This window comes from Cyprinus carpio, chromosome B20 (assembly GCF_018340385.1).
Source record: "Cyprinus carpio isolate SPL01 chromosome B20, ASM1834038v1, whole genome shotgun sequence".
Classification (NCBI taxonomy): Eukaryota; Metazoa; Chordata; class Actinopteri; order Cypriniformes; family Cyprinidae; genus Cyprinus; species Cyprinus carpio.
In genome coordinates, this window is record NC_056616.1 from 3,884,551 (window position 1) to 3,906,870 (window position 22,320).

The 22,320-nt window shown below is 36.7% G+C and overlaps 1 protein-coding gene across 1 annotated transcript in view; it reads right to left on the bottom strand.

Moving 5' to 3' along the window:
- Positions 1 to 642: 642 nt before the first annotated feature.
- Positions 643 to 22,320, bottom strand: part of LOC109056569 (exostosin-1a-like) — a 59,510-nt gene continuing 37,832 nt past the window's right edge. Inside the window, exons 8-11 of the mRNA XM_042747462.1 lie at positions 17,420 to 17,509; positions 9,345 to 9,505; positions 2,528 to 2,699; positions 643 to 1,243 (exon numbers count right to left, since the gene is read on the bottom strand). Coding sequence (XP_042603396.1) covers positions 1,058 to 1,243; positions 2,528 to 2,699; positions 9,345 to 9,505; positions 17,420 to 17,509 — 609 coding nt within the window. The 3' untranslated portion in view covers positions 643 to 1,057. The remainder of the gene's footprint in view (positions 1,244 to 2,527; positions 2,700 to 9,344; positions 9,506 to 17,419; positions 17,510 to 22,320) is intronic.

The following is a 22,320-nucleotide window of genomic DNA, read 5'->3' on the forward strand; positions in this document are numbered from 1 at the left end:
AGATATTAGATGTAGGAGTAAAGTGTTGCATGTTAAAGAGATACAGAGATGAGTATGTGTGCTTTACTGAATGTGAAGCATAGCAAATAAATTGTGTTGTCTGTTACACACTGTAGAAGTGTGGAACAGTACATACTGTTACAAAGAAGTGTGGGTATTGGCATGCCTATGCTTTTCTTCTCAAATAGTGCACTACATAAGGGTATACAGCCTATGACCTGATTTACAAAATTTGATTTGCATGTATGACAAGATACAAAATAAAAACATGCACACAAAATGTGTGAACTAATCCGCTAGCTTCTAATGTGGGTTGCATCTCTCAGCTGTGCAACACAACACATATTGTCAGGTGTCAGCATATATGTAAAAAAGATTATGAATTTAAAAGACCACCTTTAGTTTTAACTTTAAGGGGGTTCAAACCTTAATTAACACCCAAAATTCACACCATGCTCACAAATTATTAAACAGCTCTATGCTAGCTTTTAAATCTGAACTGCAGAAACTGACTGCTGATTTTCTCAAAATATGAAGTACAAATATTATTCATATTGGATGATCTGTTGTGAAGTGAACAAATGCTGTAGTAAAGGACAAACACACAAAAAATGATACAAAAATGAATATTTAGGGTGCAAACCCACTTTGCATTCATAGATTTTATTTTTTTTAAACGTCTTAAAAAAAAAGAAGAATTTCTTAAAAAAAATAATTGAAATTAATATACATATTGCAGGCATAGGCGACTTTTTGAGCTGTTTTCATCCATTCAAACGCCTCTTTTGCCTCCTGTTCATACATGTGCAGCGGCTACGGCCCTCGCAGACAACAACACCGACGACAACAACAAATTCAAACACGTAAGGAGCCGGTCCACGAAACCTTCGGCCGCAGATAAAATCATTCAGTGTTGCATATTTTGTTATAATTTATTCTGTAGATGGAATATATTGTGTTTGTATCTGGTCTCTAATGAGTCCAGGTGAACTGAACACTGCAGGTATGTTAGGGGATGTTTGGATGAGTTCAGCAGAGTTTGGGAGGGATTCGCACCTCATAACCTCTCAATGTCTCTGTATTTCTTGCGTAGGATAGAGACCTGGTCTTTGAAGAGGACAGGATCCAGACGCAACTGAGAGTGAAGGAGAGGCATGAAGCCAAACCAGCTCGTGAAAGAGTTCATGCAGGACTGACGCTGTGCAAAGTGGTCTGGGTCGGCCCATCGAGACGCCTTAGAGCCCTAAGAGAGAGAGAGAGGGAGAGAGAGGTCTGTGTATGGTTCACCAGGCAGATTTTGAATGAAAGCAGGAGCATGTTACTGGAATTGGGCTGGAATTGGGCAGCACTTTAGAAGACACCGACAAACAGAGCGAACACGGAGTGTTCATTTCACGACTCAGAGAACAGACGACAGTTATAGCCTTACATTCATGAGAAACACTGTGGAAGGATGTCTGGCTGCTTGTTAAAGAAGCTTACAATGTGCTAATACAGACCAATCCCTTGGACATGCAGAGGAACACAGCAAGACATTCATGAATTCTGTTGCATTACAGAATTTTAGAGAAACTGAGATTCTAATCAGCTAACTGACCTTTCACAAGACCCGCCCCCTTTCATTACTGTTGGCACGTCTGACAAGCCATGTCGCTCTCACACCACACATCATGTTCTCATGCAGTGAAAAATATTTTGTGAAGCAATGCACCGAAGGACAAGACAGAGCAGCTTACTTTTGGTATGAAAAAAGGGTCAGCTTTCTGTTTTAAATAACGTTTTTAGGCTCTTTAATGAGGCGTGACAGGTCGCCGTTCAAGCGGCATGTGAACCGATCATCTCTTCCTCTTTACTAGTGCAAAATAAACATGAATGAACATCAGAGGGTATCTTGTTTCAACCATGGAAAGATGTCAATACATACCATTTTTCAAGTTTAAATCCGCCGACATTAATCTACTCTCCTGTGTGGTTTGTTTGTCAAAATGTGCGATTCAGCGTTATGATTGATATTATTATAGTTATCAGATCATTATCATATCATGACCCAGCTAATATAATATAATATAATATAATATAATATAATATAATATAATATAATATAATATAATATAATATAATATAATATAATATAATATAATATAATATAACAACAGGTTCCTTATGATTTCTACTCCTATTACTCACTAATCAGTATCCATTAGGCTCACAGAGATGAGATACTATTGGAAATAAAGTAAGAATGTACCAATAGAGAACTGAGAGAGAAGGAGAGGGACAGTGGGAAGAAAAAGGTGAGACAGACAGAGAGAAGGATAGTACTGCAACCTTGCTGTCAATCATTAATCTCGCCTTACCATGAGGACATTCATCAAACAGGCCAATACTGCTGAATCAGATCCACACACACTCACAGCCCTGGGGCCCTCCATCCATCACACACTACACAGACATTTCTGACCTCAGTAGGGAATCACTCTGGATACACACTCGTCTATTTACAGCTCATACACACACAGACTCATACCTGCTGCATCATGGTCTCCTTGTACTGTTTTTTCTGTGTGACTTTAATTGGCGGGAGTTTGGTTACTGCGGAGATGAGGAAATTCATGAGGATGTCCTCACAGTTGGCCAACTGGTCCACCATTGACAGCAGAGACGTCGGCAGGTAGTATGTGTACAGGTGATGATAATACCTGACCAAGAAAAAAAAAGAGGAATACATAAAGATATTAATTAGATAACAGAGGAGACATGAAAGCAAAAACAAGGCAATCTGCCTGTAGGGAAGTTAAAACTGACCAAAGTTTCATTCTGAACGCTGCTCAGGATCCCTGCTATTAAAGGGACAGTTCACCCCAAAAATAAAACATTAATTTCTCATCCTCATGCTGTTCTAATCTGTAAGACTTCTGTTCATCTTTGAAACACAGATGTGACCCTGGACCACAAAACCAGTCATAAGCCGCATGGGTATATTTGTAGCAATAGCCCAAAATACATTATATGGGTCAAAATTATTGATTTTTTCTTTTATGCCAAAAAACATTAGGATATTAAGCATCAAGATCATGTTCCATGAAGATATTTTGTAAATTCTTAACCATAAATATAACAAAACTTAATTTTTGATTAGTAATATGCATCGCTAAGGACTTCATTTGCACAACTTTAAAGGCAATTTTCTCACTATTTTGACCCTCAGATTCCAGATGTTTTTCAAATAGTTGTATCTCAGACAAATATTGTACTATCCTAACAAACCACACATCAAAAAGCTTATTTATTCAGCTTTCAGATGATGTATACAATTTTGAAAAATTGACCATTATGACTGGTTTTGTGGTCAAGGGTCACAAATGAAGATTTCTGGACCTCCACTGAAAGTCCATTCCACCAAAACTTTTAGGCTTCAAAAGTCATGAAAAGATTGTAAAAGTAATCCGTATGAATCCAAATAAATTGTTTTATTCTAAGTTTTCTGAAGAGACTCTTTGTATGTGCATTCATTAATGCTGATATGTGAATATAAGCATAAATTAAAACTAGGTTTCTAGGTTTCATTAAAAATACATGCATTCATTTTGAAGATAAACGTAAGTCTTATGGGTTTGGATCAGCATGAGGTTGAGTAATTGACAGATCTATTTCCAGTCTGAGCTTTATGTTGTTTCTTTAGATTTATGCACTTTGCACAGGCAGAAAAAAAAGATATCAAATTATTGTTTGTTGTTAAGTTGATATTATCAACTTAAGTTGATTATTATCAACTTTTGATAATATTCTCCACATTTATGTAATTATTATTATTTTATTTTTTTTCTCACACAATATTAATGGCTTTTTTTCCCATAAAAATATATAGTGAGTTTTAATTTGGCAAGCACCCTCACATTTTCTTGAGGAATAAAAAAAGTTTGTTTTATAGCGTCTTTCACTTACATGGTTAATCAACCAAAAAATTTATCACCGTTATCATGTTACTCCAAACCTGTATGCATACCCCAGCCCCCCCACCCCCCATCCCCCCAGATATTTTTAAGAACATTTAGAACCAAGTAGTTTTGGTTCCCATATGGAAGTCGATAGAACCCAAACATATTTGTTTCTTTTTTTTCTTTTTTTTGCAACAAAATGATGGTGAGTAAATGATTATAGAATTGAATTTTTGGGTGAACTATCCCTTTAACAATCTATTCTTTTAAGAGAAACAATTTAAACAAGTGCTCCAAGAGCAAGATACGAGTAATAAAATGTTCCTCTGGGTGGGACAGAGAGTATAGTCATAATATCTAGCACAGACAGAGAGGCCACCCTGCTGTGAGAACCTCAAAAAGACAGATGTTTTAATTTCTGTGAGTGACACCTACTCTCTCTCTCGCTGTCCTTATTAAACCGAATCTCCTTTCCCGCCTGCAGACGTCTTTTCTGTCATTCTCTTTCCTTCCCTCTCTTTCTTCCCTCTGTCTTTGAGGGACAGCCGTCAGAGCTGCAGGTGGCTTATCTCTCTTCACACGTTTATTTATGTCCTTTTCTCCCGCACACTTTAAGCTGGGGTCACTTTGCAGGTGGTGTGTCAGCTCGCTGACCAGTAGCAAAGCGGTTAATCTGTGTGTCGGCTGTGCGATGTGTCAGTCTGAAGGTCTGTGTGTGTGTGTGTTTTGACTGATGAGTTCAGAGACCTTCAGATAAAACAAACTGTGAACTCCATCTCACCTGTGCCATTTATCGTTAAAATATGGCCAGTGAAGCTGTCAGACTGAACATTTATTACCTGCTTTAATATCAGCCTGTCTCTGAGCGATCTCTATCGCAGCAGGTCTCACATTCGGCTTTTACAAGCACCTGACACTGACCTCGTACCAGCCTCTTGTCCAAATTCTGTGAGAGCCAAAAAAAAAAACCTGTGACTGAAGATTCAACAAGCTGAGAATCCCTGCTGTGCTGTTGTTAGGGTGTTGTGGATGGTGTTCAGGGTGTTTCTATGTGGTTGCTATGAGCGATATTGCTCTGAGTGTTTTTAGAGTGTTGCTTGGGTTCTGGATGGTGTCCATTGTGCTTTTGTGTTTTCTATTTTTCTTTCAAACATTCTTTCAGATGTTATACTGGCTATCAGTCATACCATTTTAATGAAATAAAAATTGTTATATTTATTTATTGTTATATTTAACAAGCTACAGACACAAATCAGTTGTTTCTTTCCTCAGGGAAATCAGGGTAATGTATAAAAGTAAACATGTAGCATGTTTAGGGGCATGCGTTAATGGCATGTCTGACTGTTTAGATATTTTTCTTCTACATAACTCTCTGGGGATTGCTATAACAATTGCAAAGGAAGAGGAATATAATAAGAGAATACAAGCTTTTTGTGAGAACAGACTTAAATTAACAGAATATTTCACACAAATACTATATGAATTTGTTTCTTTATTGGAACAGATTCATAGAAATTTAGCATTACATCTTGCTAACTAATGGATCCTCTGCAGTGAATGGGTGCCGTCATTATAGTCCAAACATTGTGAGTCCAAACATCTTAATAATCCATGAGTAATTGACACAACTCCTGTCCATCAATTAACTTCTTATGAAGTGGAAAGCTATGTGATTGTAAGAAACAAATCCATTATTAAAGCCATTTTAACCATCGTTTCTGGCCAAAATATCCACGATATCCACGATAATCCATGATCCACTTCCTCCAGTCAAAAAATGTTTATGTGAGATGACAGCTCCATCCCCTGTTGTATTATTCACTAAAAATTCTTTCTTCAAAAGTCATGTGCCCTTCTTGCATACACAAGACAAGCATTAATAGCATTTGAAGTCAGACCTGGCTCTAGGAATCTTCACCAATAGCTGAATATTCAGTTAGTGTTATTTTTGGTGATTGTGTATGTAATGCCCTATGAAGAAGCTAAGCAAGTAAGCAGATTAAAATAAGCGAAGGATTTTGCTTATTTTTGTAAAGGATTAGTAAACTCAGCTAATCAGGTTGTATAAGCTACGGCAAACTGACTACGGATATTTTCAGATGACACACACTTTAATCCACAACTGCTCATGGGTCTCTGAAACAATTGGAGCAAATGAAACAAGAAAGAAAGTTCTTTGCAAAAAAAAACCATACATTTATTTCTGCCTTTCTTTAATTTTTTCCCCACTTGCTGTTTTTATGGAAACCATGAACCTCAAGGTAAAAAAGGTTCATTAAAACGTCACTTTATTACTTTTTTTGTTTAAGAAAAATTCAGTAATTATTGGGAGTTTTGTGAAATGACAACAGTCTTTAAAAGCAGCTAAGAAGAGCAGCAAGCCGCTTTAACGCAGTACCTGAAAAAGATTAAAGATGCAGAAAACCCACTAGAATTGCAGTCTAGTTTGCCAGTTCAAAGCAAAAAAAGCGTACTGCAGCCGTAGAAGCTAACAAATGAACTGGTTCAGAGATCACAGATTCTACCTGGCCTAAAGCTTTAGCATCCATTTAAAAAAACTCTATAATAATAGCATATAACTCAATAAATCAACTCATGAGTTTACAGGTTTGTCGCCTCCCATTGACATTTGCGCTCATTGTGATACATGTCCTCAATCTGATAACCCACGTGAGTATAGACAATTCCATACCAATACACTTGATAGCTTTATGCAACAAGCATGTTGCTTGCTTAAGCACGGCATGTTGCTTTATTAATAGAAGCGTGAGGATATAGAATTTCATTTAAAATGATATGGTTTGATTTGCAAGAATATTTTTGGAAAAATTAGATGGCGTTAAACAACAGCTTAAACATTAGCTTCTTGCTGTTGCAAGTTTACCCAGATACCAGCACTTGTAGTAACAACCAATAGCTTAAAGCAATAAGCAGGTCTAGCAACAAAAATGGTACTGACACTAGATAAGCCTTAACAAGCAAGCAAAATCCAAATAGCTTTAAAGCAAAGACCTTTTGAAATAGCATAGATTGGGGCAGCATGCCCTTTACAGAAGAAGAGAAGCAGCGAAGGGGTGCTCTTCTTTAATAAGCAGCTGAGAAGAGAATATTGAGTATTTAATTCGGTGCATGATATGTTTAATGCTGTGAATTTTGTGATCAGTCATTTTGAGTTTAGGCAACAGCACGTTAGCATTAATAACAACCTTTAGTAGCAAAATCTACATACTGCGTGTAAAGTATCAAGCACGTTTCCGATACATTAGATAGCTTTAAGAAACAGCATATCACTCATTAAAACACAGAGTGTTGGAAATAATAGTCAGATAAGTTTAATGAAATTCCCAAAATAGATTAGCCTGAAGCAACATGCCTATTTCATATCAGACAGCCTTAAACAACAGATTTAAAACAAGGCTCGCTGTGGTAAGTTTAGTTGGGTAATGTTACCAGCGTGCCAAAATACGACAGCATGCCTAGCAAACATGTTACTGAACACTAGCCTTAAACAATGAGCAATATTTGACCATAGCATATTTGCCAACATAGCATTAGGCAATGAGAATGAAATAAGAAACTTAGCTTAGATCCGTGAAAACATTCAGAGATGAAAAAAAGGGTGAAATGGCCAGTTGTTACGTGGATGCTTTAATAACCCTTCTTCATATTTTGCTTCTTCAAGTGGGGAAAGCAGATCTCATGTAAAAGTGTTGTTGATGCAGTCACATTAGCAAAACTTCAGCGATGAATTGCAGACAAAGAGTCTATGTCAATTGTGAGAAGCAGTGCTCACTCAGGTCACTTGCAAGTCTATCAGCTTATCAATCAACGCGGCGAGTTCACTTTAAATTTCATGAACTTGAATCTGGTGAGAACCCCTGGTGCAAAATTCCTGATTAAACGCTTCCTATAGAGATGGAATTTGCCATCTGATTAGCTCCTGAGCAAAGCGATAGCTGCTGAATAACGACTGAAAGGACATTATAAAGGGAATTATGATTGGTGTCATATTCCTATAGGTAGACTTAGATCAGCTAAGTGTCAGCTGATGTGAGTCTGACTAACGTGACCTGCCAGAACTAACGCTACGCTCAATTTCTGTGTGACTACCATTAAAAGGAGAAATGCAACTGAATGTCGGAGATAGAGGAAAGGCGCCTTACTGCGATTGTACTATTTGAGATACAGGTAACAATACATCCACAGGCATGCTGTTGTAAGCATGTAGGAAATACTGCTGCTGCAGTTGCACATATAACATATATGAAATAACCCCCATATATAATACATGAAATCATCCCGTAGCAGATCTATACAGGTGGAGCTGGGGAAGGTGGAGGGTTTTTAAAGTGCGCTGCAACTGCTACAACAAGCACTAGCTGAGTATTTGAATGTTGAGCAGCAAGCTCAAAGGCTGCTGATGTGTAAAGAAAGCAATCAGCTATGCCATATGAATAATGATATGATTACAGTTGTGGTCAAATGTTTACACCTCCCTTTCAGAATCTGAAAAATTATACCAAAATAAGAGGGATCATACAAAATGCATTGTCAGTAGTAATAAACAAATGATTGTTTATTACTACTGACCTGAATAAGATATTTTACATAAAAGATGTTTACATAGTGTATTTAGTAGAGAATTTTATAAGATATTTCGCATATGAGACATTTATGTTTTTTACATCCCCTTGATCCTTAATACTGTGTTCTTACCTTAATGATCCACTTTTTTTCTTTCATTTAGTACTGCTCTTCAGAGGCTACAGGATATAGTTACATGTTTCCCAGAAGCCAAAATAAGTTAAATTTACCCTGTCTTTCAAATTCAAAAAGTTTTCACAAACCACAAACCACAAAACAACCCCCCCCCCCCACCACATCCCCCCCGGCTCTTCAGCCTGCACCATCTAGAGTTTTATGACAGAACTTTGTATTTAATTAAAAATCAATCTATAAAAATTAAGCACTACAGATATTCTGCCACCCCGTGGCTAGGCATAGAATTTAATGCTTACTGTTAGCATATGCTAATTGTTAGCTGGCTTGTTTTGTTGAAGAAAAAAAAAAATAGGTAGAATAGAATAGAAAAAATGCAGCAAAAGAAAAAACAAATGAAGAGTTCAGATGCAAAAGCCTCTAAGTACGCCTGATGTTTATCTTTAAAATTAGCATTTCTTTCTGGCTACTATGTATAGGTTTCTATGTAAGTACTGGTACTTCTGAATAGGTTCAAGCTGGGATTTAGTACATTTGAAGTGAAAGTACTTGATGAACATATACTATGTATTGAGAGCATTCACTCAGTATCGCTATCTCATTTTTGACCAATATGGCTTTTAGAGGCTTTTACACTGGAACTCTTCAAATGCTCTTCAGGTCAGTTTTGTGTTGTCTGGAGATTACCTGTGGTAGAACGCAGCTCCTGTGAGCACCATGGAGTATTCATTGGTCCATTTAGAGGTATAACCCCACCTCCCCTTCCCGCTGTCCCAGTAATGGCTGCGTGCTGGATAGCCTACAATCCGATCTGGAAAACTTTGCCAAACGATGAAGGCGAAATCCACCTGCACACCCAGAGAAGACAGAAGTGCACAATTTTGATTATATAACTATTTCACAAGGTGAGTACAATAAAAGACAGATTATTATTTTTAGTTAAACTATTCCTTTAAGAATAAAGACATTATGTTCATTTTCATTATCTCTTCAGACTACAGATAAAACCAAAGTGAAGACCCTGCTTAAGAAACTAATCAGAGAAGATTAAAAAAGTAGAATTAACAAAAGCAACATTAGCTCTTTTGATAGTCTGTTAAAAGAACTGACATGGCTCACTTTCAGTGAGATAAATGATTAAAGGAGCCAATGAGAGCCCAAAGAGAACAAGCCTTTTCTAGCTTGGCTCTTTATTTAGCCTTGGATTTTCTAATGCCTTAAGACATACTTCAGCATCAACAACTGACTTGTCTGCATGCAGGGGATGAGAGCAGTTCTTGCTCTGTCAAAGTCAGCGTGCGCACATATTAAAAAATGAACCCGCAAATCAGAGGAAAAGGTTGCAAATGTCCCCCTTAATGTTACAATAGATTAATCGCTGCGTTAGCAGCGGACTCGGAGCCAGATTTATGACATCATGCAAATAACGTGGCCTTAAGGAATTACAGCTTTAAGGCGCATCACTCCAGCAATGCATTGTGGGTGACACACTGAAATTCGCTCCATTCATTATGTGTACCGGACCTTGATTATGGATCTGAGCGAGTGGGAAAGATGAATGGCAGAAGGAGTCATGAATGCTTTAACTGAGATGAACAGAACTCACAAATGGCTAAGAAATGAGTTTTAACTAATTATCTAGCTCTTATTGCATTTAGCAGTGTGCTAAAGGGAGAATCTGAAGTGTTCAATGTGCAAAATTAGTACAGTCCATGAAATTTTGGTGGAATGTTGCAGGCAAAAAATTGTCAGTACTGGAGTGATAAATGAAGCACTCACACAGAAGTCACTTTCAAACCAAACAGCTTTCTATGAAGCGCTGCACATAATGTGGTAAAAAAAACGTATTATTTCATTCCCTTGTTTTAGGCAAATAAGGTGCCCAGGATGTACTACTTCATTCCCTTGTTTTAGATCCATGAATTCATTGGAAGTAATTCTTAATTAATAAGCCCCAATATCTATTTTTACTGTCTGGGCTCTGTAGATTTCTGTTGGTCGTTGCTGCAAATCTGCATGACCAATTTGAAGATGACGCAAAATCTGTCTCTGAAATTCTCAGTGAATTGTGGTAATATGTTTACAGCAGACATACAAAAAAAAAATCATACTTTGAAAAAGTCATACTTTGATCTAAGCATTAAAGCCTTAAAATTATGTATTTCGACAGTGTTGTGAAGGTACATACTTTTGAGATTATAGTCAAATATCCCAACACTGGGACAATTTTGAATTTTGGGACTATGAAAGTATGGCTTTCTAAGATACAAGCTACTCGTAATTTAATGGAGTTAGCAACAGATCTTTTTTTTCTGGCTTCAGTCCATTGTTTATTGATTGGATGGAGGCAGGTCTGAATGTAAACTTACCGTCAATTGTAATAATGGGGCAGAATTTAAAGCCCAAATTTAACATCATTTTTTTTTTCACAGTCAAACTCACAGCCTTTCATGGTATAGGCGAACAAAGGTGCTTGACAAATGCGCACTAGAAAGAGCCATCCTTGTCCAGCGTCTGCGCTTTTTCTCTCCAGAAGATATGACAAATTAATTAGTGCAAAACAAAAAAATGTGCAGCTGCTTGTACTGTGCAGATTGCAAATTTTTGTCATGCACACTGCCTGCAATACCCTATTGCAGGGGTCGGCAAGTAAGTTTGGCATCGGGCCCAAAAAAAATTTCACCACCAGATGGCGGGCCATAACATATATACTATATATATAGTAAAGGGATAATTGAAAAAAATGAATTGATAAAAAATGCAACTAGAATTGCCCTTGACAGACTGTTACAGTGTCTTTTGTAACTGGTAGTTAGCTGTCTTAAATCCTGTAGTAGGACAGTCATTAACAAAAAAGCCACATTTGTGTCGCTGTGTCTGGGTTGTACGCTGGACAAATTAATAATGCAGAGTAGTGACACGTAACCTGGCAAGTATCTTCATTCACCAACTTTAATAGCCTTGCTAAACCACACATATGTGGGAGGAGATGCGGAATAGATAAAAATAAGTCAAAAAATAATTTTTTCCTCTTTCCATATTGTGAATAAAAAAATGTGTATAATTTTAAAGCCTAACTTATTGTAATAATTATTTGACGTAGCCTACTTTTACATGGAATTACTCCTTGGCATCCTCACAAACTAAATTGCATTTTTAAAAATTGCTTTGAGTGCTGGAGGTATGCTATTACGTCATGTGCAGAGTGATGTTTACATTTAAGCTAGCTGGTGAGAGAAAATGACACTATCAGTGTCTAAAGAGGAAAGTTGACAGCGAAAATAGGGCATACAAAGAGGAATGGAAAGACAACTATGCGTTCATCCTACCTAGTTTTGTGAGTGCAAAGATGGTGTGTCTTATCTGCAACGAAGTACTCGCTGTTTGCAAAGAATATAATAGACTCTTTTGAACTTTTCAAATTAAAAGCTCTCAATTCATCTCAAAATAAAACATTACAACAAAAATGTTTTTGTACTTTTGTTTTGAAGGCAAAATCACTAAAGATGAAGTGATTGTAAGTCGCTGTCATGACAGATCTATTTCAGAACCAGCCGCTATAAATAATAACAATAAACTGCAGGGGCGGGCCAGATATTTTTGCTGGCAGGCCAGTTTTGTCCCACGGACCACCTATTGCCAACCACTGCCCTATTGTATGCGTAAATGCCAAAGTATACATCAATCTTAAGCAGACTAACTGATTGGAGGACATTATCATTATCATGGTTCAGATTACTGAAAAAAAAAAAAAAAACTCTTCTAAAAGACGGAAGAATTCCATTGTGGGGATCATGCAACAGCCAAGCAACTGCCATTAAGATGAATGGGAATGCTAACCTCCTAGGCAAGCACACATTTATAGGGTCAGATGCGCAATAAAGATAAATGGGAAAACAAATACACAATAGATGAAGATACAAATTAACCTGCAGAAACATGCACAAACACTAGATTAATGCTGTAATTTATATTACTCTGTCATTGTACTATAACAATTATTACCCTTTCTGGTCAATTCTTCAGGCCATTAACTGCAGCACAGACATCATAACCCATGGGCTCTGCTGTGCCGCTGTTATGCCACACATGTGCCTACAGTCTAATGATGCTTGCCGCACAAAAAAACTCAACCCCTATATTACATTTCCCATTTTAATAAGCCAGTTAATGAGTCGAAACAATGCAATTATCAATTCTGTGGAGCCATAGTGCTGCACAGTCTTAACAAAATGGAAACTACTGCTAAATATGCCATATTCTCACATTCTCAGCACTTTTCAATTAAAACCCTCTCAAATGCTTAAAGGGCAATTACTGGGGCAGATTACTTTGCGAAACGAGAGGAAGCTTCCCTCCAAATGCTGCTGGATTTGTTTAAAGCCACAAGAGCTTTCTTACCGAAACTGAGACTCATTAAACTTTTGTAATACGGGGTTCTGTAATCTTGTAGCGCTATAAAAGTTAAGTGGATATTCTGGCCAGGCAGAGAGGAAAGATGTTACTGGGGTTGCAGTAATAAAAAACATCAGTATGATGAATTATGAATGGCAGGTTTCAAACACACACTGAGCTACGCCATACATAATGAACTTGAGAAATTAGAAGCTTTCCAGCCATCTGATTGGTCGTAATGTATTCTCACTGCTTGTGACATTTGAAATATTATTCTGAAGCAGATTATAATTTACAGCATCATACATTGCAGTACAGCCAGTGCACTTTAAAACTGTTAGTAAATTTCACAAGCAATTCCAAGGAACGTCATGTATCATTGAATTAAACATTACATTTTGAAGCAGGAAAAAACTAAAATCATATTTTTCTTGTAAAAACTCTTATGCTTTTACACACTGGCATTACTTCAACAACACTGAAGCGTATCTTTCTTTCCCCAAACTTTATGGAATTATGATAGTGTCAGACAAATGTGAGAGGAAAGAGATGAGTCTTTGGGATTTAATTGGTTTTGCTGACTTATACTGCTGAATGGTGCGGCTTTTTAAAACTTGCTCCATCAAAGAGGATCAACAAAATCTTTGAAGATCCGACTGCAAAGGAGTTAACAGTACATTCCATAAACCAGATTGAAGTCTAACAGTTGTTCTTTCTCCCACCCCTGCCAGGGTATTTACGAACAAGCTTCATAGTCCCATAGACGCTGCCGAAAATGTGTTTCTTTTGTTTTTTACTGTTAAACCTATAAACTGATGGAGAATTGCATTGGCAACAAATTCTTCCTGGCCCTTGATCATCTCTGCCTTAATCAAATTTAAACCTACGACGACACCCTAAACATCAAAGCCCCTCTCTGTTTGGGGAATTAATAAATTCCAGAATTCTTCACCTTTCCTGAAACAATCTTTGGCCGATGGTGCAGCCATGTTTTGTGAATTGGCACTGCAGCCACACAGATTTGCATATCACAGCTCGAGGGATGATAGTTGTTAACTACACATTTATAATCCTTTTAATCATAATTATTCCAGATTTGGCCAATTTGCTGGGAAACTGGAATCTCATTCAGGCCGTTGAAACCATAACTATTCAGTCTAAAATTATAAGGATGTAGTTTGCTAATTTGCACCACTTTTGAGGATGGTACTTTATCAGTGTCACATGATCCTTCATTCTAATATGCTGGGGGGGGTGGGGGGGGGGGTGTTTTTTTATACATTTCCCCCATTTTAATAAGCCAGGGGGGTAATGCAGTCGAAACAATGCAATTATCAATTCTGTGGAGCCATAGTGCTGCACAGTCTTAACAAAGGGGAAAACTACTGCTAAATATGCCATATTCTCACATTCTCAGCACTTTTCAATTAAAACCCTCTCAAATGCTTAAGGGCAATTACTGGGGCAGATTACTTTGCGAAACGAGAGGAAGCTTCCCTCCAAATGCTGCTGGATTTGTTTAAAGCCACAAGAGCTTTCTTACCGAAACTGAGACTCATTAAACTTTTGTAATACGGGTTCTGTAATCTTGTAGCGCTATAAAAGTTAAGTGGATATTCTGGCCAGGCAGAGGTAAAGATGTACTGGGTGCAGTTAATAAAACATCAGTATGATGAATTATGAATGGCAGGTTTCAAACACACACTGAGCTACGCCATACATAATGACTTGAGAAATTAGAAGCTTTCCAGCCATCTGATTGTCGTAATGTATTCTCACTGCTTGTGACATTTGAAATATTATTCTGAAGCAGATTATAATTTACAGCATCATACATTGCAGTACAGCCAGTGCACTTTAAAACTGTTAGTAAATTTCACAAGCAATTCCAAGGAACGTCATGTATCATTGAATTAAACATTACATTTTGAAGCAGAAAAACTAAAATCATATTTTCTTGTAAAAACATCTTATGCTTTTACACACTGGCATTACTTCAACAACACTGAAGCGTATCTTTCTTTCCCCAAACTTTATGGAATTATGATAGTGTCAGACAAATGTGAGAGGAAAGAGATGAGTCTTTGGGAGATATTGGTTTTGCTGACTTATACTGCTGAATGGTGCGGCTTTTTAAAACTTGCTCCATCAAAGAGGATCAACAAAATCTTTGAAGATCCGACTGCAAAGGAGTTAACAGTACATTCCATAACCAGATTAATTCCTACATTGTTCTTTCTCCCACCCCTGCCAGGGTATTTACGAACAAGCTTCATAGTCCCATAGACTCTGCCGAAAATGTGTTTCTTTTGTTTTTACTGTTAAACCTATAAACTGATGGAGAATTGCATTGGCAACAAATTCTTCCTGGCCCTTGGATCATCTCTGCCTTAATCAAATTTAAACCTACGACACTCTAAACATCAAAGCCCCTCTCTGTTCGGGGAATTAATAAATTCCAGAATTCTTCACCTTGCCTGAAACATCTTTGCCAGATGGTGCAGCCATGTTTTGTGAATTGGCACTGCAGCCACACAGATTTGCATATCACAGCTCGAGGGATGATAGTTGTTAACTACACATTTATAATCCTTTTAAATAATAATTATTCCAGATTTGGCCAATTTGCTGGGAAACTGGAATCTCATTCAGGCCTTTGAAACATTAACTATTCATCTAAAATTATAAGGATGTAGTTTGCTAAATATTGCACCACTTTTGAGGATGGTACTTTATCAGTGTCACATGATCCTTCATTCTAATATGCTGATTCACTGTTCAACAATTTTTTTTTTTTAATTATTATTACAAATATTTAAAACAGCTAAGTACATTTTTTCAGGATTCTTTGATGAATAGAAAGATCAAAAGATCATTATTTGAAATAAAAAGCTTTTGTAACATTATACACTACCATTCAAAAGCTTGGAGTCAGTGTATATATATATATATATATATATATATATATATATATATATGTACTGAAGAATTATTAACAGTTAAACTTTGTTTGATGAGCTTTTTGACACAGTCTAATTTAAATATCAAAGAAATACCTTATAAATCACCATCAATAAATAACATCAAATATTTTGACAATATTTTTGGCATTTTTGTTCTTTAAAAGGGGTGCCTGAAAAAAAACATAATAAAATAATTACATTTTTTAAATTTTTGTTTAATATATTATTAAAAGGTAAAACATACTACTATTAATAATAATTATAAAATGTTTGTCCCTTTCTGTCATGTCATTGTTCTCATAAAGGTTACTTTTTGAAAATATGAAAAGCATGGAAAAGTGCTTCAAAGGTCAATAGAAAAAGAGGCTGTACCTGAAAAATAGAGTTAAAGGTATAATGTATTTAATGCAATCAGCTGTTTTAAGATGATTTTGATAACATTTTATGAGTCAGAAATTTGAAATATAAATGAAATCTCATCATAACTCCTATAAACAGGTGTGTAGGAATTAACAGTCAAGCAAAAATATGTGAATCCCACACACTGCTATAGCTTGCAAATCATGTTTCAGGCATGCAGCGTTAATTCAGCATTGTTTTCAAACAGGAAGTTAAACACACAAAACTTTAAAATACAACACAGCCAATGAAAGCACCATTACAATGAATAATAGCCTAAGGAGAAAAAAGTGGCAAAGTCAGAATTCACAATATTTTGAGAAAAACACAAGCTGCCTCTCACCAGGATCAGTATATACGGATACCAACATCTTTTTGTGAATTTGGACATCCGATTAGAGATGTCCTCTTTCTTTCTCTCTCTCTATATCTCTCTCTTTGTAGCACATATTATTGTCTGATTAAATTATACAGCTGAGAGCAATTAAAAATGAGCCCAGCAGGCTGCTGACGCTGCAGTGTGCAAATATCATCTCTTGTCACAGGGAAAATGAAGACAGAGAACTGACATTAACAAAGTGCAGAACAAACACAAAATAAGCCAGAAACGGACAATACATGCATCATCACAAATACCACTGAATAAAAGAGACAAAATAATGAGGTAAAAAAGGACAGGACAATGGAAGTAGACTGGGAGAGTGAAAGTTTGTTTGTGAGTGAGAAAGAGACCACTGCAGTTTTGCAATATTAGCTTAGCAACATGCTAAAATCAAACACTTTTGAAATTAGTTGTGTGGTTTTTTGCACTTAATGTGATAAGTGCGATTTCAAAATGATAATTTGTTAGAAATGTAATAATACTTTTCAATGTGATGTCAATTTTGTCACTTGACAAAGGATTGAGATTTTGAAAGATAAAACCAAATAGTGTACTATATGATGTTCCTTACCATTTCAAATATAGTGGCATTAATTATGATGAATGAATGTGTGATCTCTCACCTCATTGGTGGACAGAACCGAGTCCTCATCCAGGCTGAGAACTGCATCAGTTATGATAGCTTGATGAGGGAAAAAACGTCCACTCATTGTCTGAGGGGAAATAAAAGTCACATTAGTGATTCACAGATTTTATTTCTTTTTTTGTAATTTGTTAATTTACACCATTAGTTTTGAATTTTTATATTTGTTCAGAAATGACAATGCATTTATTAATGAAACTTTACTTTGACACATCCTTGTCTATCATCGCCTACATCGCCTGTAACATCTGTTTGTGTCTTATCTGTTCATCAAGTCAAAGTCACAATAGTTGAACATCTGCCAAAGTACAATATGGTAATTTACACCTTGCGGTTGGATAAAGGACATTAAGTAAAATATTAAGAGGGTGTAGTGAATCTTCAATGCCATTTGAGGTCATTGAACATCCACTTTAATGGTGGATTGCTGAATTGTGTTATTATGTATTTGTGTCTGTACACCAGTGCCAATTCATGTGTTTGTAGTCTCTCAGGGTGCGAATGACAATTCGATAAGCCATTTGGCCCAAGAAATTGCTATTCTCTACAAGATTGTATAGTTACAGTATGCAATATAGTATATAGCTAAGTTTCATACCCATAGATTATTGCCTCCCTTACCAAAAAGTAGTATGCTTCAAGTTTATTTTTATTAAAAAGTCATGACATTAAAGTGAAAGTCATGACATTTGCCAAGTATGGTAACCCATACTCGGAATTGGTGCTCTGCATTTAACCCATCCAAGTGCACACACACAGCAGTGAGAAGTGAATACACCGTGAACACACACCTGGAGCAGTGGGCAGCTATATATCCAGTGAACGGGGAGCAACTGGGGGTTCAGTGCCTTGCTCAAGGGCACTTCAGCCATGGGTACTGAGGGTGGAAGAGTGCTCTGTTCATTCACTCCCTCCCACCTACAACTCCTGCCAGCACCAAGACTCAAACCTGTGTCCTTCTGGTTACAAGTCCACGTCTCTAACCATTAAGCCACAGCTGCCCTAAATATACTTAAGTAAAGTTCAAGTATATTTTTAAGTATACTTTATGTAGCAAGTATACAGATATCAGTGTTCTAGTAGTATACTTGTAAGTGTACTGTTTTAATAATCCTTGGGACTAAATTGGCCCACTTTCTAGTATATAAATGTATACTTTTAAGTATACTTTAAGTATAACAGTAGCAAACTTTGAGTACACAACTAGTTTACCTGTCATCAAGACCTGCAGTGTAAAATTATACTAAAAGTGAACTTATAGGTATACTGATAGCTTACTAATTAATACTTTGTTCACTTTGAAGTATACTCTCAGAAAACTACTAGTTTAGCAGTTTTATACTGCAAGTATACTCATAAGTTTTCTTTAAGTGAACTTTACATCACACTTTAAGTATACTACTATGTCCCTATTTAGGTTTTAATTTGTATATATTTAGTTATATAAATATCTGAACATACAAAACATCCAAAGAAAGAACAGGGTATCTGCTTGTAAACAAAAACATTTTATTCTAGCTTCATGCATTCTTTTTTTTAAACACTTTAATGTGGGTAAGTTTGATAAAAAATAAAGAAATAACATTTTAGAACAAAAAACTGAAAAAAGACTATGTATTGGATTCAGAATTATAATCAAAATGTAGATGGAGTCAATCAACACCCCAAAGCTTGACTGTAATTATTACCTCTTCATTGGTCGACATTTTATTCCATAACGTTACAGTTTTGATGCTGTTTCATGTCAGATGATCGTGTTAGATTACATGTGTTAGTATCTGTTGTTTCTTTTTTTTTTCACTTGTGTTTTTTTGGAAATTCTGTACAGAAGATGTGTACTAGCGCCCTCTACCGCATAACAATGAAAACACAGATTCTAGGAGCACAAGTATACTTCAAATCTATTTAGACTTTTTGTAAGTATAAGTCAAGTATACATAAATGTAATTTTAAGTATATTTCTGAGGAGTACATAAAGCCCATTTCTGAGAAGTACACTACATAAAAAGTAAACTAAAAGCATACCTTCCTATTTTTAGATTAAAAGAAGTATACTAATAGCACACTTGAATAAACTTATTTTTCGTAAGGGCTGTCCATAAAATGTGATTTCTAGGGGTCAGGGACACAGGTTTTATGTGCCAAGAAACAAAGTCTTGGAGGGTATACAAAGTTATACAAAGTTGTTACAATGAACACATCTCAGAAGAAACTAATTTGTAAATTTTCCAATGAAGAAAATATTTTAATTTCAAAGTTTTGTTTGAGGCAAATAAACGATATGCACACTACTGCAGCACAACTGTAAATCCTACTAATGTTTTCAGAGTAACGTCAATAAAATAATCAGTACTCATTATAGTTGGACGGATATTCTGACTACAAAGTCAACACACATTTCTACTCCTTTTTTTTGAGGTTACCCAACACAGTTCCCAATTGCAACCTATTCATGTTGACATCTGCCTAATTTATTGTCAGATATTGTAGAATTAGGTTTAGAATGCATGCTTTTTGACATCAACAACATAAGATCAGATTGACCTGTGCCCCATTTTTGAGATCTAATCAAATGACGCTGTGCCAGACAGTCAGAAGTACGGAGAACAGGTTATTTATCACAGCAAAAGGGGTTGTCAACAGATTGTTGGATTTGGTCTTCAAATATCTTACAGATTTTTCTCTGAAGGTCCTGTTTATACTGCCAAGCCGCTGAGAGGTTGACTGGCCACAGAACACTGATATGTTTAGCGAACAGTGTGACTTTGTAATATCAGTGATAGAGAGAAGGGGGGCTGTGTTTACCCATCATTCCCTCTGTGATTAGCCATTCATCACTGCCACAGCACTGCAGAGAGATGATGACATAACATGGTGTACATAGTCTTCTTCCACAGATAAAAAACCTGACAAGTTATGTCTACAAATGTTAGATTGTGCCAACATGAGCCACAATGTTAGATCAAATCTCCACGGCAAAATACTGGAATCATTCTCTTTATCAGGATCCTTCAGAGGATATCTGTATTGTGTAGTATCCAAAACCAGTCAGCAGATTTTTGTCTGATACCCCAAACCAGCTGACAGCAAGTTTTGAAAAATTCTGTCATCATTTACTCACCCTCATGCTATTCCATGAGTTTCTTTTTTTTTCCGAGGAACACTGAAGATTATATATAAAAAAAAAAAAAAAAAAAACATTGGTAACCGAACAGTTTTGGTTTAACTTCCATTGTATGGACAACCAGTTCTCAAAATATACCATATAGTCAAAAGTAGTGGGGCATTACATCAAATTATAAATTGTATTTAAAATACATAGACATCAGAATGAAGTTGGTCCCCCCTTTTGCCGCTATAACAACTTTAACTCTTCTGGGAAGGCTTTCTATAAGATTTTGGAGCATATCTGTTCGTAATGTTTGTCTATTCATCCAGCAGAGAATTTGTGAGGTCAGGCACTGATGTTGGACGAGAAGGCCTGGCTCACAATCTCCATTCCAGTGTTTGATGGGGTTGAGGTCGTGGCTCTGTGTGGGCCAGTCGAGTTCTTCCACACCAAACTCATCCAGCCATTTCTTTATGGGCCTTGCTTTGTTCACTGGGGCACAGTGATGCTGGAATAGAAAAGGGCCTTCTCCAAGCTGTTCCCGCAATATTGGAAGCACATCATTCTCCAAAATGTCTTGGTATGCTGAAGCATTAAGATTTCCCTTCACTGGAAGTCAGAGGCCTATTCCAGCCCCTGAAAAACAGCCCCATACCATTATCCTTCATTCACCAAACTTTACAGTTGGCACGTTGCAGTCAGGCAGGCAACGTTCTCCTGGTATCTGCCCAACCCAAACTCACCCATCAGACTGCGAAACAGAGAAGTGTGCTTTGAAACTCCATAGAACAGGTTTTCATTGCTCCAGTGTCCAGTTGTATCGTGCTTTACACCACTCCATCCAAGGCTTGACATTGTATTTGGTGATGTGAAGCTTGCATGCAACTGCTCCCCCATGGAAACCCATTCCACAAAGCTTCTGCTTCACAGTTTTTGTGCTGATATTATATGGCAGTGAAAGTTTAGAACTCTTCAGCTCTGGATGACTTTTCCGCACCATGTGCCTCAGCACTCGGTGACCCAGCTCTGTAGTCTTCCACTTTGTTTCTGAGTTGCTGCTGTTCCTAAATTCTTACATTTTCCAACATAGAGTTATACAGTTAACCATGGAATATCTATATCTAGGGATCAAATTTCACTAACTGATTTATTGCAAATGTGGCATCCTATCACAAAATTAACAACATTTCCCCCCCCCCACAAATGTTTCTAAATTAGATTAGATTCAACTAAGATTAGATTCAACTGGCATGGCTCATTAAATGCAGACTGCATGGCTAGAAACTTGATTTTTTTTTTACAACTATGGCTGTGGGTCTGATTGAAACACCTGTCTATTGTCCTGTCTGATTTAAGTCCAGTGTTTTGTTTTGGATTCTGTATCCTTTTCAGTCATCATATACAGTAAATCTGCACTTTGGATCCCTACCTCATCTTGCATGAGTGGATAAACGATGAATCAATAAAAGTGGGCATTGCATAACAAAACGATCAATTGCTAGTGTGCTTAAACAATGCCTGAATATCTGTATGTCCATTGCTTAACAATAGCCAATAAGCTGCATGGACATAGTGACATCAGCAGAAAGGGAACGTTGTCTCAGTGGCAGACCAAGTTATTAATCTTGATCTGGATCTGGCCTTGAAAGGTCTTATCCTACTCTGGTTCTTGACTCAAACTCTGCAAATAACCCACTGTGAGTCCAACTGCTTTTAATTAACAGAACACAGTGGAAATGAACATTTCTGATATCATTTAGCGGTAGCTTAAA